Source organism: Squalius cephalus (assembly GCF_949319135.1).
Source record: "Squalius cephalus genome assembly, chromosome: 6".
NCBI lineage: Eukaryota > Metazoa > Chordata > Actinopteri > Cypriniformes > Leuciscidae > Squalius > Squalius cephalus.
Window position 1 is genome coordinate 5,185,889 of NC_137127.1, and position 17,519 is coordinate 5,203,407.

The 17,519-nt window shown below is 36.6% G+C and overlaps 1 protein-coding gene across 4 annotated transcripts in view; it reads right to left on the bottom strand.

The window, feature by feature from the left end:
• Positions 1–1,905: 1,905 nt before the first annotated feature.
• Positions 1,906–17,519, bottom strand: part of b3gat1a (beta-1,3-glucuronyltransferase 1 (glucuronosyltransferase P) a) — a 32,430-nt gene continuing 16,816 nt past the window's right edge. For all 4 annotated transcript variants that reach the window (XM_079873980.1, XM_079873977.1, XM_079873978.1 and 1 more), the window contains 3 exons: positions 11,308–11,604; positions 7,248–7,351; positions 1,906–7,078 (listed from right to left, as the gene is read on the bottom strand). In XM_079873980.1, coding sequence (XP_079730106.1) covers positions 7,265–7,351; positions 11,308–11,604 — 384 coding nt within the window. In that variant the 3' untranslated portion in view covers positions 1,906–7,078; positions 7,248–7,264. The remainder of the gene's footprint in view (positions 7,079–7,247; positions 7,352–11,307; positions 11,605–17,519) is intronic.

Genomic DNA, 17,519 nt, shown 5'->3' on the forward strand with positions numbered 1-17,519 from the left:
GCTGCCTGGTGTTTTATGATGCAACAGATCTTATGAATATTTTCCTGGGCCATTACATTTTCTGTGGTGTTCAAAGGCATGGCTCTTTCAAAAGCACTGATTTTCTTCTAATTTGTCTCAGGTCCCCCACTTACATTGATTTCTATTCTCTTGGGCCTGTTTTATACACAATATATTTTGGATAATTTTCAATGACTATTCACACATTAATAGACTGCTGCGATCAGCATTTCCCCCGGTTTCACAGGCAAGGCTTAAGCTATCTCAGACTAAAATGCATGTTTGAGCTGTTTTAACTGAAATATCGTGAAATATACTATTGTTTTGTGTCAAGATGCACACCAGTATTGTTTTTTCTAAGGCACGTTTATAAAAGCAACTGAAATGTCCTAATTGAACTAAGGCCTAATCCTGGCTTAATCACATGCAAACAGTCAACATTCAGAGGTAGGCTAATCATTACTCTACTATAGTAACACAGCTGGCTTCACCGTTGTCAGAATGGGCTTTAAATAAAACTTCTGCCTATTCATTATAAAGGTGATACATATATATATATATATATTTAAATTGGTGCTGCCTGACTAGAGAAAACAGAGTAAAAAGGCTTTTGTCTTTCCTTTCGCCAAATAGGAAGGAATACTACAACACCCATAATGCACTGGGCATGTTGCCATCCAATGCCACTTCCACCAGTCTGCTATGGATACAATTACCAGTCAAAATACCGCCTTGCTTTAGTAGGAAATACTTCTTAGCAAACTTTTAGTCATAATGGTGTCGACTTGTATTGTTCCCGAGTGCAAGACTTCAAAGAGTAAACGTTTAGCGGGAGTGAGTTACTTTCAGTTTCCAGTGCGTTTAGGCCGTGGATAAAACCTGAAACACATATGGAAATATGGGATTTCAAACTGGATCACCACAAACAGTGTTTTAGACCAAACGGAGGGAAAAACTGAAAGAAACTGCCGTTCTGTCAGCTAAAGCAAAACGCTGTCGTGTACAGGTAAGAAAGCTGTTTCCATATGGTGCGTTCAAGTCATCTCGTATAGATCGTATTTACGAGTTGAACGCACACGAACGCCACCACAATGTCGTAAATACCAGTGGGAAGCTCGGGATTTTCTTTAAACTCCGATCTTTACGAGTTGTGGGCGTGTCAGTGAGAAACATGGCGGAATACCACACCGAAAGGTATTTAGCAGTGATATTGTCAGGCTTTTCTATTTACAGCGAAGTAAGCTAATTACCTGCACAGAATATGATGATGGCATTATAATATAACTATGTAATATGTAACGATAAAGTTTGCAGTGGCTTCATAAATTGATTAAAAACATATAAAACAAAGCACACCTGATGCACATTTTTTTGTTCTTCATTTTCTAGAACTAGAGTAGAACCTTGCTGTATTTTTGTGTAATTAAATAAGAGAAAGTACACACCGCCATCTTACTCTGACGAAAATGACTTGAATGCCATCAATGGACGCAATGGAGACGTCTATTTAATGTGCGTTTACATCTGGAAGACGTATTTTTTAGAGTGTTTGCTCATCTGCAATACGTCTATAGGACGTTTCCTGTCAGATGTCAAATAGACGTTTAGAAAATGTCTTTAAGATGTAATGATTTAGAACTGACATCTTGAAGATGTCTATCAGATGTTAGTAAACAGCAGATGCTTTCCAGATGAAGTGATCTGTAACAGACATCTTGCAGACGTACGTGTGCTATCTGGGTAGTGTTCCATTAGACAATGCTGTTTAAAGAGTAGACGAAGTACGATACAATTTTCAGTGATAAACATATCACTGAAAATTGTAAATTTGATTTACATGCATGTGTAAACCAAAACAATTAATAATACATTCAATAACTCAAACCACATTGTCTTTTTTCCTAACACATTTATTTATTTTCTGACATTTTTATTCTCTTTCGTTCTGAGATGATCTGTGGAACAAAAATAAGAACATTTACAAGAGCAACATGCAAAAAAAAAGTTTCATTTTGCAGCTTGCAATTAAGAGAGAAGATGAAGGTGGGTGTTTTTGGGCAAACATACTCATTTCAGCAAAAGCACTTGGTGGGCAATGTGGAAAATCTGATCACTTTTACAAAAATAAATGACCGAACAACCTGGCATGATTTTGGATGGTTATACAACTGTGCTAATGTGTATTGGAATCAGATGTATAGATCTGGAAATCAGGAGAGATGTCCTTAATAACGGGAGGCTTGTGCTGCAGGTCATGACCTACGTTGGTTTTCGTCAACAGCTTTTAATGAGCCGCGTGTGTTGTTCAGTCCATCGATCAAGTCCCAGTTCAGCAGCAGAATGAGAAAACACATGGACCTGTGCTGTTTGTGAGCCAGTGTTTCGTAAGGATGAGAAAGAAACAGATGCAGGCGTTTTATATTTCAGCTTCATAAGTAAAGACTCTGCAATGTAAATAAATACATAAATATATCAATATAGAATAAATACATAAACAGTTGTTTTTCTTCAACGATACATTAAGTGGGGATTTTGTGGCAGCATCTGACACAAACAGATGCAGCTGTTAAAAAAAAACAGGCTAGAAGGCATTTTTTTTAAAGAATGAATTCACATGTTTAAATGTCATCTTTATATTTTGCTATTGTGTTCATGTTCTAAAGCAAACGATTTCATTCTGGCAACTAACAGGTGACAGTAACTGTCTTGTGTTGTTGGCAGACATGCACTCATGTGCTCTGGAAAGAAAGGGTGGATGTGGTTTTTCAGAGCATGAATTGAAAACAAACCTGGCATAGAAGTTGACCCTTGTGACCACAGACTAATGAAGTGCTGGAAACACAGATCTGAATCAAATAAAAGCGATTAAGTGTGGCCAGAAAGACAGTCAAAAATAAAACCTTTTTTTCTATGGTTTTCATATTTTAATGGACTGAGCGGGCTAATTGCACAATAAAAGAAGATATAAATAAATAAATAAATAGAAGTGTTCTTTCAGTTTAATGGCCTGTCCTTCATCAGTCTGCGTGTGTATTGTCTGAAGGCCTCCGTGAGCTCAAGAGGCTTTTGAAACGCAGTAGGGATGTGGTACTTTGTTAGCCGTAGATAAGAGCACAGGGTTGTGTGTGCTCAGGGAAGTCTTTGATTCGCACAAACTTCAGAAATTACAAAGGATTTGCTTTTCCTGAAACATCCTAGAGCAATAATCCATCACATCCCATTAGGAGGACATTTTTTCCATTAAACATGTGCTGTTCACCCTAAGACTCACAACTGATTGATGAGCTAATTATGGGTTTTTAAAGTATCAAGAGTTATTAACCCTTTCAAATATTTTGACAACATTGAAATGGCATTGCTAAAATACTAGTTCCTCAAAGAATGGTCTACGGTCAGACATATGAAGTATTTGTGCTTGACCATGTTTTTTTGTTTTTAAACACTGCTTATGTAAAGCTACAAGTAATGCAGCAAAACTCGACATTACCCGTAAATGTGTTTTCCAGATGAAACATGAAACAGCTGGAGATCTTGTTTCATTTTTGTGCTCAGGGTTAAGAAGGGTTTTTTCATGCCGTAGGTGTTTACAGTATGTTTATTATAGATTCTGCAGAGGACTGCAATGAACTGCTGCTGCTGCTTTTAAAACTTTAACCAATATTATGAGACTTGAAGCCAGTCTAAAACCCAAAGTATATTTCAGTTTTGATGCGAACGCTTAAAGTCGGCATGAAATGGAAGTTGCGCTAGTCTTTCCTTCCCTGTTGTGTCGTATATCCCAGTGAAACGGCTTCTCGAACAAGGAAAAATGTAGGGCGGGACTTGATTTTGTCCATCAGGAATTGATTGGATGGTTGTAATTTGCTATTGGTGGATCTCATGTGAGTGACAGATTGCCCCGCCTTTAATCTTTGATTAAAGATTATGAGGGCACTGATAAATTATTTATAATAAACAAGAATGGTTCTTTGTGATTTTTGGTACACATGTATGGAAGCTTGTTTCTGTTACAGAATAAAAAATAAAAAAGGTAATTGCCATGCAATTGTGAGTTTATATCTTTCAATTCTGACTTCATAACTTGCAATTGCGACTTCAGAATTGCAAGATGTAAACTCGCAATTGCTAGAAAAAAAATCGAAATTGCGAGATTACCTTTAATCTTACCTAGAAACTCGCAATTTCGATTTTTTTTCTAGCAATTGCGAGTTTACATCTTGCAATTCTGAAGTCGCAATTGCAAGTTATGAAGTCAGAATTGAAAGATATAAACTCACAATTGGAAGTTATGAAGTCAGAATTGAAAGATATAAACTCACAATTGGAAGTTATGAAGTCAGAATTGAAAGATATAAACTCACAATTGCAAGAAAAAAAGCGGAATTGCAAGATATAAACTCGCAATTGCAAGAAAAAAAGCGGAATTGCAAGATATAAACTCGCAATTGTGAGATAAAAAGTCACATTTATCTTTTAAAATGTTTTATTCTGTGGTGGAAACAAGCTTCCATACACATGCCCTATATGGGTAAAAAACGAAGTATACTTAAAGGGTTGCACTACATTTTGTCAGATTCAAATTCGTATCAAGTGTGACCAATAGAAGATTGATACGCCACTGCACCTCTTGGCTGAAACAAAAGAACGCAAACTTTAAATCTGCAGGATTGCAGTAATGTGGAGTAGATTGCATTTTTTTTTTTTTTTTTTACCTTTTTGATGTATTGTTGAAATATTAAAAAACGACACCGCAGAGTGTGATGTCATATTGCAACTATTGCAGTGTCCATAGAAATTTCGCATCTTCAAAGTCGGCTAGCCAACTTTTCACTGTCTACGACTGTCGCCCTTGGCCCCCTAGTGGTAGTTTAAAATGAACTATGAATTTGTTTGTGAATCTACCGTGTTGTGGCATTCACCCTCCACCTATTGACCATGCTGTGGTTAATAAATACCTGAAAACATGCAGAAAAATGGCTGATTTTGAAAAATGTATAATTTAAACATAAATTATTTATTTATAACTTCCGTTCTACTGACGCAGTAGGTGTTTAGGATACACTTTTCCTTTCCTTTCCTTCGCACTCGGATTAAATCCGATCCGAGCGAACGGTCTAATGCTGTTTTGTTGTACAATTTGAGAAAATGTCGTGAGAAATCAGGTCTCCATCAACTATGCTCTGGCTCTGTATTGTTGCAATGTCGTTAGTATATATAAATGAACAATGTGTACTCTTTCTCCATGTTACCTGCACCCAGAAATCCCTGTTTATTTGTCACCATCTGGCTATTAAAAGATCATATACTACCAACATTGTAACAATACAAGGCTGATTGAATATCAGCAAAAATATCCTTTAATAGTTATAAGTACACACAAATTATATTAATTTAAAATATGCATATAATTGCTTACTGTTTAGTGCATAATAAAACACATTTGACATAATGTAATGTCTTTCGCTTTACAAACTATTAATAAATAATAATAATAATAAATGAATTAACTTGCGTAATTACATTAAAGATCGTTGTGAATACATGTAGGGTAAGTGCACAGTGTGTAAGCTAATCAGGCTAATTGTGTATCTGTGTGCCATGCTAGTATGTAAGGTAACTAAAACAGACATTAAATGGTAATTTTAACGTAGTTTAAATGACATATAACGTGATTTTGTAGTCATTTTATTCAGGCACGAAGGAGAGTACACATTAAAAGTTCTATCAGTCAATGGTATTACTTGGGGTCCTAAAGGAGACCTGATTTCCCTTGACACCAGAATCTAAAGAGGATCGGATCATTCGAAATAAACGATTTTGGCTCTATAAAACACGGCTTAAAGAGATACACAAATTTAGTCTAATGCTAATCAGGTCAGATGTATCATAATATTAGTACATGTTAAGATTTTTTTGTACAAGTGCAGTGATGTGCCTTAAATATTCACATGCTCATAGGTTTTGTTTTTTATATATAAGAAAATAGCTTTGCTTTTTGCAAGCAGAGATTTTGTTCGCTCTAGATTCCCAGGTGTCTCGGCTTTAGCTTCATTAGTACAGCAACATGTCTTCAAGACAGATTTCCTCCGCAAAGCCCAAAGCTTCGGTTTGACACATAAATACATCTGAATATTTACTGAGGCGAGCTCTGTGCTGCTTTTGGAGGCTAGCTCAATTAATACTGAGGACTAACATTGTAAAACCCTATACCCATCAGCTCCGTCTCCTTTGGTAGGACCTCTGTGAACATGAGTGAAGTATTATGAATGTTGTAATAGTAAACTAAAACTATGGATTCTTACTTTAAACTGAAGTACAAATACAGTAGTTACATTGCTTGTTCTGTTGAACGCTAGATCACTTTATTTTAAAGTCTCTGATTGTTCATCTTTAAGTTATATTTACAACGCATGTCCTAACAGGAACAATGGACACAGAGGAACAAATTCAAGTGCTATTCATATCATTTAGGTCTTAGTCATCATGAGGACCGTGTTACAACCTTGTAATCGCTAAATCCAGTATAGCAGCTAGCCCTGGTAATATGATAGAACTGGTTTAACACCGCAGAGTGACGCTGAACTTGTATCGAGGCAAAATATCAGTAGTGCTGTGCTAGCAAGACAGTGATGTAAACAACAAAAACAAACTTAATAATACATATTATATAAAAAAAGAAGACATTCCCTTCTTTACGTTTAAGTATCAGTCTGTAAGACGTGAAGGAACATTGACGCTCTTAAACTGATGACCATTCGCTCTTAGTCAGCCTTTGAGATATGTTTAGTCTCTTCTTAATGGAGAGTTCATGGAAGTGAGCAGTTCTCAGATGTTCCCTCATCAATATACACCACAATTTTCTTTCAGTCTCGGCGTGGCTAGCGCCTTCTGGTTTTGTTCTCGCAAAATACTGATGATATTGCCTTTTAAAAAGACTATCTGTGCTTTAGAATAATAGGTCCATCTTGTTGAACTCATTTAGTTGTGGTTTACAGGAAAAAGCATCCAAACTGTACAAAAATGTGGTAGTTGGTAATAACTCCCCGCCATTCCCTTTTGGGTCCTGCTGGAAGCATCCCTGCAACACAAAGTAAGAGGAGTATTCAGTGGTACATCTGTACAGAGCCACACTTCCGCCACTTAGCAGGACCAGATGCGTTTTAAACACATGATCTCGTGTCCTTCAATGACCCCGTATTCGCTCAGTGACGCCGTGATTAAGTCTGAACAGATTGCGTTTTCATTACCGGCGTTAAAGCAGATGTCAGATCTCCACGTTTGGGTCTGTGAAGCCTTTCTTGCCTTCATTTACCAGGACAGGTTTTTCCGTCCTTGTGTGCCACACAAGAATCTGTAATAAAAAACAAAAACACATTATGGTTTATGGAGTGGAGAGACGATAATTTGTTGTGATGATGAAGTGCCTCACAATGCCGGGCCAATGATATCATGGTCTTTTTTTTAATATGTTTGCACACAAAAATACACTGAAATTGCAAGCAATTTATTATCACAAGTAATTTATTATTTAGGAAAAACGAGTCACAGTGGGTTCCCTGATTGAAGCCACTTCCATTTTTATTACAGTTATGTTGCTTCAATTTCCGATTTTATTCTCTTGATTCGCAAATGTTTTATGTGATACTTCAAGTTAAATTCACAACTTTGAATAGAAACATTAGCTTAATAATTGGATGATTTTACTTTCTGAATTCATATCCATTTTTGGAGAGAAAAAAGAGTACTTAGCCAAGAAATAATGATCAGGTTGGCATAACTATCTTTGTCATTGCCATCTCTTAGTTAAGTCTTGTTTTCAGAATAGTTTTTGCTCCATCTGTCTTTCTATTGATCTTTAAGCGCACTTTCTGCCCTCCTACACGGTAATGCTCACACACACTCACAGCTATAAAGTTCCTCCTCAGCATCAGTATACCATCCACAGCGCATATCCACATTTAGCATGGAACATCTCTAAGAACATTTCTCTGGGTACAGATCTGAAGTGCTGAGGGTTTTTTAAAGTCTTATTAAATGTGTAAATTTGATCAATAAGTTTAATTAGAATAATAAGACACTTTAGGGTTGTTAGTTGCAACCAATCAAATGAAATCAGTATCAACAAAATCCATCTTTCCACTGCAGAGGAAACACAGAAGCTGCATTTGAAGCGGCATTTACCATTACAGTCAATTTAAAGAAGCTCAGAGGTAGCATGAACGCATTTACAATGCTAACTTACAGCTGCATAAATAATGTTATGAGATATAGTTATGTTTTAAATAATATCTTTGAATAAACTAATATCAAATGTTGGAAAAAATGCAATGATACTTTTAAATATGACACTAAACCACCAGTAGGTGGAGGCATATGACTGTTTTAATGAATGAGTCATTAATTTAGCTGATTCGTTCAAGAATGAAGCAAGTGACTGGGCGAATTTGGCATTTTTGTGCCCTTGTAGGGCACTTGGGAAAGCAAAGGGTACATTTGATAATCACTTCAAGGAAGTAATTTTACCGTTTATGATCATGTGAGAGTTTGAGTTAACATATAAACAGCAATAATAACAAATTCCAGTTGTAAGAACGGAGTTGATGATGGACGCCGCACAGTTTTCATGATAATATTCCAGGTAAAGATAATTAGGAAACTATTATTTTATTGCTCCCTTCACCAAGTGCATTCCAAACAGTTATATTTATTATTTTACACTGTCTTTATGAATGGCTCATTGAATCACACGATTCGTTAAAAAACACTGAATCATTCAGTAACGGAATAGAGAAAAAACTGCCAATATTGTGTCTAAAATGTAAGTCACTTTATATTAACAACTTGTTAATTGAACAGTTGTATAAAATAAATGTGATATTTGCAATCATGATGGAAAACACCACTCTTGGTCATGTGATGTTGCTTAAATATATCATGTTATAAATGTACAGAAATGTGTTTCAATAAGCTTCTGTGAGTTTCTTTGTGTGTGTGCTGCTGCACATATTTCTTCTGATTTCTCCACGAGAGTCTCTCTTACACACAGGCTGGTCGAGCCTCAACTCAATCAATCGCCGTTTACACTGAATGTAATAAAATCAGAATCATTCTCGCCAGAAAATTTTGTGTTATTGACGTTTTAAACCGACTAGCCTACTTGTCCTGTCGGGCAAGTAAAATCTCTTTACTTTGCCCCTTCAACAAATCCAGTTGTCCTGGACAAGCGTTAATGTCAAACACTAATTGTGCATTTTACTCTACCTATTTATGTCATCAAGATGAAGTAATCAGAACAAAAAATAATCATCTGCCTCATTAAACTACCCGGAAATTGTTGTTAATGTCCAAAGGAAGAAACACTGTCTGACTCATCTTTTCTTTTCCGTCTCCCACGTTGATGTCTTTCAGAAACCAGCGTCATACCCGCCTCATTATACCCTCATGAATAATTTATAATTGTGTCGAGATGGGTCGGGGTCCCACTCCCACTTAGGCTGCTAGCGGAGGCTAACAGTCCCACTTGCAATAATAGTGTGTCTGTTGAGTTGCTCTGAATGAATGAAGTTCAAGGAATGATCTAGAAACTTGATGAGGTGTATTTGTACAACTGTTCATATCTTTGGGGTAGCAAGTCCAGGAATTGGTTCTGGTTTGTCTGTCTCTAAATGGTAAAATCCTGGTTAAGTCTTGTCTTAAGTATGGCATCCCTAAGCTCAGTAACATCAAATAAAGCATCAATTAGTTAATCCCTGCACAAATCACCAATTAGACATTTGTTTCTATATGTATACACACACACACACACTCTAACGCATACACACTTTTGTGTCAAGCAAGTGACAAATCATGAATAATACAGCAGAAGTGATTCATCCTGTGAGTCAGTAACATTAGAAGCGCCGCAACAAATTGTTCCAGAATTGCTGAGAAAATACAAGCTAGTACATATAAAGAGTGAGACTGTGATACAACAGTGAGAGAATTGTAGTGTTTTTTTTTTTTACAGTTGTCCTTGGGTGTCTTTTAGAAGAGAGAGACTTGGCTCTATGTATTAAATAAGTATTTAAACTAAACATAAAATCTCATTATTTAATCAGCTCTATAACATTCCAAATGCTAAAGACATGAAAACCACTGGGTCTCAATTGTGTGGATTATTTAGTACTTGTAAGCACAGGAGAATTTATCTTGAAAATGTCAGCAAAACAGTTAAAACCCAATAAACACCTTTTATAAAGACCTCTCATTAGCCAGCTGAACATACGTACGTGTATCTGCATTGTTATACAAAGAAACCTCGCAGTTCAAGCTATAACGCAGCACTCTTTCACTGTATATGATGAAATATATTTAAAGGGATAGTTCACTTTGAAATTAAATTTTGGTATGTTTTAGCTTACCTCAAGGGCATCCAAGATGTAGGTGTCTTTGTTTCCGCAGTAGTTTCAATTTGGATATTTTTAGGTCAAACCGTTCGTCTGTCAGTCATATAATGCAGGTCTATGGTCACTATCTCAAAGAGCATGCACAGAGAAGTCCAAATTAAACAATTCCCCATCGTAAGTACACATTTATGGCCTAAGACACGAAACGAGCGGTTTGTGTGAGAAAACGAACAGTATTTATATCGTTTTTACCTCTTGTACACTTTCCGGCACTTGCGCAGATCACGCACGCTCCCTCAGATCACTTGGACGTGGTTGTGTAGAGGTAAAAACGATATAAATACTGTTCGTTTTCTCACACAAACCGCTCGTTTCGTGTCTTAGGCCATCAATGTGTACTTACGATGGGGAATTGTTTAATTTGGACTTCTCTGTGCATGCTCTTTGAGATAGTGACCATAGACCTGCATTATATGACTGACAGACAAGAACGGTTTGACCTAAACATATCAAAATTGAAACTACTACGGAAACAAAGACACCTACATCTTGGATGCCCTTGAGGTAAGCTAAAACATACCAAAATTTAATTTCAAAGTGAACTAATCCCTTTAAGATGAAATATCTATGCATGAAATATCCAATTTCATTTATAAGGCCACCCAGAGAATGTTGTTCCACTTCCAACACTTTCTTTAATGAAATCTAAATAAATTTGAGTCCGAAAGTTATTGGTGAAACATGAATTGTTTTAGTATGCAGATTCCATGCACACATTTGTGCATACACACGCATACTGAATGAGACCCATTTTATGAAAAAAAAAACAAACAATATCTTTCCATTTGTGTTTTACTGGAAAAACTGCATATGGGTTTGGAACAGCGACATGAGAGTGAGTAAATAATGTCAATCTCCTCACCTTAGTGCAGTTGGCCGCTTTGGGTTCCAGGTCGTTGAGAGTGACCAGCTCTCTGAGCAGACTGCTCTCCTGGTAGCCTCCCTTCACCCCTCGTAACTTGAAGTAGGCCTGAGGCTTGAACAGAATGAGCCGCAGGTTGATGGCAAACCCTGCCATATCGATGGCAAAGGGCCGATGAGGGTCGAATACTGTTTTCCAGCCGTACACTTTTCCTGCTGCATTAACCTTTGGAGACTCGTACCGTAAACCTCCAACAAACGCTACAGGCCACACTGATACTTTACGAGTTGATCGCATCTGTAGAAAAGAGAGAGATTATGGATTAGATCTTTTTGTTCTGTTACTGTTCTTTAGGGTACAAAACCCTCATGTGATTTTATATATATATATATATATATATATATATATATATATATATATATATATATATATATGTTTTACATCAAGTGTTGAATAATATATATATATATATATATATATATATATATATATATATATATATATATATATATATGAAGAGTTCAGATGCAAAAGCCTCTAAGTGCCATCTGAAATTTTCTTCTAGAATGATCATTTTTATCAAGCTGGTATATTTAAATTCAATAATTTCACTTAAATGGCAATGAAGATTACCTATCATTGTCATTTAAGTGAAATTACTGAACTTAAATATACCAGCTTGATAAAAATGATCATTCTAGAAGAAAATTTCAGATGGCACTTAGAGGCTTTTGCATCTGAACTCTTCATATATATATATATATATATATATATATATATTATTCAACACTTGATGTAAAACATTTTTTTCCCCACCATCAATACTGGAAAGCTAAATTATAAAATTATGTTATCTACATATCAGCTACATATGCTACTGCTCAAAAATTCTCATAACAAAATTATATATATACATACATACATATATACATATTACATACATATACACATTACCTTTATATCTTTCCGGCCCCAAATTTTTTAAAGGTAGTGTAAATCTGTATCTTTTAAAATTAATTTCCTAAAATGTATTTTTTTTTTTTTTATTGTATGAAAGAATGGATCAGGAAAATCACACCGTTTTCAGGGACATAGGAACAGGTATTTAGGAAAGTTCGCTTCTGTTTTGTGTCTGTTTTGAACTGAAATAAAGTACCCCGGGGCACTTTCATCCCTGTTGTACAAACATGCCACAAAAACATTCATCATGTCCATGGCAGTTCAGCTGCTGTTTATAGTGAGCTTTCTCTAAGTGGAAGCACAGGCACAGGTCTGATTAGACACCTCAGGACTGCAGATCGTGTTTTGGACAGTGCGGTAATTCACAAACAAACAAATAGATAATAACAGCGGGATTCATCCTGAGCAGGTCACAGGAGGTGAACAAAGATCGGAGCCGAGACACTGAAAAAACAGAGAATAAGCAAGAAAGAGGAAGAGGGACAGATCCGCCTTTAATCTTCCTGCTTCAAACGCTCCCTTCACTTCTACATCCAAATGCTTTGTGTGCCACCCAGCGCAAGTGGTCCACATCATAAAAGGAAACTGCCTAATGAATAGTGAAGGCTAGAGCGGGCCAGACGAGCAGTTGTCTTTATACCCATAATGCATCTTCCACTGTATCCAAAGGGAGCTTTTACAAAAAACTACAAAAGGACTAGATTGAAAGGTAGACTGTCTCTTTCTAATTTACGAAAACTACTCGCTGTAAAATGAAAAAATAAATTAAGGCTAAGCTAAATGTAAAGGATGGATTTGCTGACTGAACTGTTATAGGATGTCCACATTGATCCAAATCTGGCTCACGTAATTGACTGTGACCCTTCCCCAACATATCAGGCATTAAGTGAGCAGTCCTGGCCAAAATGTCACCCTCAATCTGATTACTTCCTGAGCTACTAGGGGTGTAAGAAAAAATCGATACACTTGAGTATCGCGATATTTTATTTTGCAATACTGTATCGATTTTCAAAAACGCAATATCGATTTTTTTTTTTTTTTTTTTTTTTTACGTCCAAAAATATTCATGGTAAGACCGTAAGACAGTGGTTCACGTTTATGTTGTTTAATTCCCTACCACTAGATAGCTATGCTGAGACGCACCACTAGTGTCCTCGCCAGGCTCGCCTATAACAGTGCGTGTCCACTGGACATTTTAGGATTGACAGCGGACCGGAGAAAGCGTTGAGAGCGAGAGCGTCAAAAAGTTGGGCAGTTCCTTTACAAATATCAAGCGAAAAACGCAGTCGGCAGCCAATTGCTGTGAGATTCGGGATGTGACGTCTGTCTTAGTGCGTAAATCATTTTGTTTACAAATTAGGCGTTGTGCAGTTGTTATATAGCCTATATGTTAAATATTTCATTTTGGATGTGTTTATTGTGATTAGGCTATATTGGCTGGTTTTATAAAAGTTTATACAACTGAAAGGATATCTTTGCTTGGTGCATTTGGAAACAAAGCTTGTCTATTTAGGGGTTCAAGCACGAAGTGCTGAAACCCTATTGTAATTGTAAGGATTTTTATTATTATTATTATTATTCTTCTCCGCTAAAACGCATCGTGCAGCCCAAACCGTAAGAGCTGGAACTTTGAAACTTTGACAGATGGTAGTACAAAAATCGAGGAAAGGTTCAGAGATTATGACCCCGATTGGCCCATAGGTGGCGCTATAACAACCAAAAGCGCGAAACTGCTCATAACTCCTAGACCGTATGTCGTAGACTCAAGTGTCTTATATCATTGGAAAGCTGGACGCCTGACGAACAAAACGTATATCTCCGATTTCATTTCCGCCATGATAGATTTTCCGCCATTTTGAATTTTGTCAAAAATCTATTTTTGCGAACTAGTCCCTGGTTTTTTGCCCGATTGGAACCAAACTAATGCAGAAATGTTCTCTGGAGACTGAATATCAATAATTATCGAAAAAAAGTGGAAATTTCGATTCACGGTCACTAAGGGGCCCCAAAACGTACGTTGTGGGAGGGGCCTATTTTACTAAAATGGCTGTAACTCCCGATGTAAATGAGGTATCTTCACCAAACTTGGTACACATGTGTATGAGCTTACTCTGGGGTCACAGTAAAAAAATCGCGACGATTGGCCTCATGGTGGCGCTATAAAATGAAAAAAACATAAAACAGGCTATAACCACCTGACCGTTAGTCCGATTGACTTGAAAATTGGTATGCAGTGTCTTGGTCCAAGGTGCCATGTATGTGTATGAGGACATTTGCGTATCTCAAAAAACATGGCCGCCATTGGCCAATGAAATTTTAACACCTATTAGACAAGGTTAACGGAGGCCGATCGGAACGAAACTCAATGGGCATGTTCGGCTCATGGCCCTAAAGGTCTGTAAGAATTTTGAAAGAAATTGGCCACTAGTTGGCGCTAACGAGTTTTACGGCTCTGTAATCACGTGGTGTTACAAATATCCACACAATATGCATATCATTTGATAGATCTCCTCATCCTGAACAACTTTGCCTCAAGAACCATTGCTGTCAATCAAACTGTTCATTAATTATTCATTAATATGTTAAAAAACTACTTTTGCGAACTAGTCCTAGGTTTTTTGCCCGATCGGAACCAGACCAGTCTAGGACAATTCTCTGGACTCTCTAGATCAATAATTATCAAAAAAAAGTTGAACTTTTGCATTTGGATGGCTGTAATAGGGTCATTTATAAAATGGGCGTGGCAAAATACACTAAAAACCCTATAAATCCTAAATAAAAACTCAGAACTTCACAAAAATTGGTCAGCATATGTGACATAACATCATTAACAAGCATGAAAAATTCTATGGAGATCGGACGATAGGTGGCGCTATAACTGTTAAAAAGCTTTAAAATCATATATTTCCTATGGTAAACTGCCTGTATTGGCTGTAAATGGTCTTTTCCATCTCTGATCATATAATTTTCATATCATAATGTTCAAAACTAGTGCAATACAATTCTCTGGACTCACTAGATCAATAATTGTCAGAAAAAGTTGAACTACTTCATTTGGATAGCTATAATAGGTTCACTTCAAAATCTGGCCTTTACCAAGTGTCCCCGAAAGCCTATATCTCTTTAATCAATGCTCAGACCTTCTTAAAAACAAGTCAGAACGTGTGAAATATTACCCTGAACTAGCATGAAAATTTTCAGACAGATCGGACAAAATTTGCCTCTATAACAGTTAAAAAGGTGAAAATGATATGAATTAATGGCATGTTAAGCCAATAAGTGGTATTTTACTGCCCCCTGCTGTTTAAAATAGTCATTTTCTCATATTGGTATTGGTATCAGCCATGGTAAATCATGATAAATGATGGTGTGTGTGTGTGTGTGTGTGTGTGTGTGTGTGTGTGTGTGTGTGTGTGTGTGTGTGTGTGTGTGTGTGTGTGTGGTACAAATATAACAAAGGTTTTATTTTCCAACATGAAAACAAACATAACAGAGTGCTAGTGCACAAACAATAACCGACAATGATAATGGATGAGAGGGGAACTTAAATACACAGATCAAGACAAGGACAACAGGTGACGGTTATGATGATGAGGAGCAGGTGATGATGAGGAGGGTGATGAGGAGCAGGTGCAGGTGATGACGACAGATGGTGAATGTGATGAAGACAGAAGGTGAATGTGATGAAGGTGAATGTGACACTAATATCACTGAAACATTTGTGTGTGTGTGTGTGTGTGTGTGTGTGTGTGTGTGTGTGTGTGTGTGTGTGTGTGTGTGTAGCATTCGTGTGTGTAGCATATGTAGCAAGTATGCATTATTGAGTTAACATGGAAACACTGGTTTGCTTTAGTGCAGAAAACTGGTCAAAATCATGAGGTTTAAAGTGAAAGTGAGCCAATAAGTGGTCTTCTACTGCCCTCTGCTGGCCATTCTACTTATTAATTAAATTTTTCCACATGTGCTTGCATTTATACTTGAATACACACTAAAAATCACTTATATAGCAATAACTATTATAACACAATCATATTTTGTCAGTGTTAATCACTTTATTTGCACTGACACTTCAAATAATTGCTAGTAATGTGGTAAATCATGGTAAATCATGGTTAACTATGCTGTGTGTGTGTGTGTGTGTGTGTGTGTGTGTGTGTGTGTGTGTGTGTGTGTGTGTGTGTGTGTGTGTAAGCATGCATTGAGTTAACATGGATAAACTGGTTTGCTTTAGTGCAGAAAACTGGTTTAAAGTGAAAGTGAGCCAATAAGTGGTCTTCTACTGCCCTCTGCTGGCCATTCTACTTATTAATGAAATATTTCAACATGTGCTTGCATTCATACTTGAATACACACTAAAAAAATCACTTATATAGCAATAACTATTATAACACAATCATATTTTGTCAGTGTTAATCACTTTATTTGCACTGACACTTCAAATAATTGCTAGTAATGTGATAAATCAGGCTAGAAACATGGTAAATCAAAGTAAATAATACTAGATTGTCGTTTATCTCCTGGTAAATAATACTAGAACGTGGTATATCATGGTAAATCATGGTTAACTATGCTGTGTGTGTATGTGTGTGTGTGTGTGTGTGTGTGTGTGTGTGTGTGTGTGTGTGTGTGTGTGTGTGTGTGTGTGTGTGTGTGTGTGTAAGCATGCATTGAGTTAACATGGAAAAACTGGTTTGCTTTAGTGCAGAAAACTGGTTTAAAGTGAAAGTGAGCCAATAAGTGGTCTTCTAGTGCCCTCTGCTGGCCATTCTACTTAATAATGAAATATTTTACAAGTGCTTTTGCATTCATACTTGGACACACACTAAAAATCACGTATATAACTAACTATTATAACACAATAATATTTTGTCAGTGTTCATCACCTCATTTGCACTGACACTTCACATAATTGCTAGTAATGTGGTTAATCATGCTAGAAACATTGTAAATCATAGTAAATAATACTGAAATGAGGTGTATCAAGGTAAATCATGCTAGAATCCTAATAAATCATTCTGGAACATGGTATATGATAGTAAATCATGCTAGAATCATATTAAATAATTCTAGAATGTGGCAAATCGTTGTGGGAGGAGCCTATTTTACTCAAATGGCTATAACTCAAGAAGTAAATGAGATATCTTCACCAAACTCAGTACACATGTGTATGGGTTCAATTTGAGGTCACAGTAAACAATTTTATGGAGATCGGACCATAGGTGGCGCTATAACTGTTAAAAAGCTTTAAAACC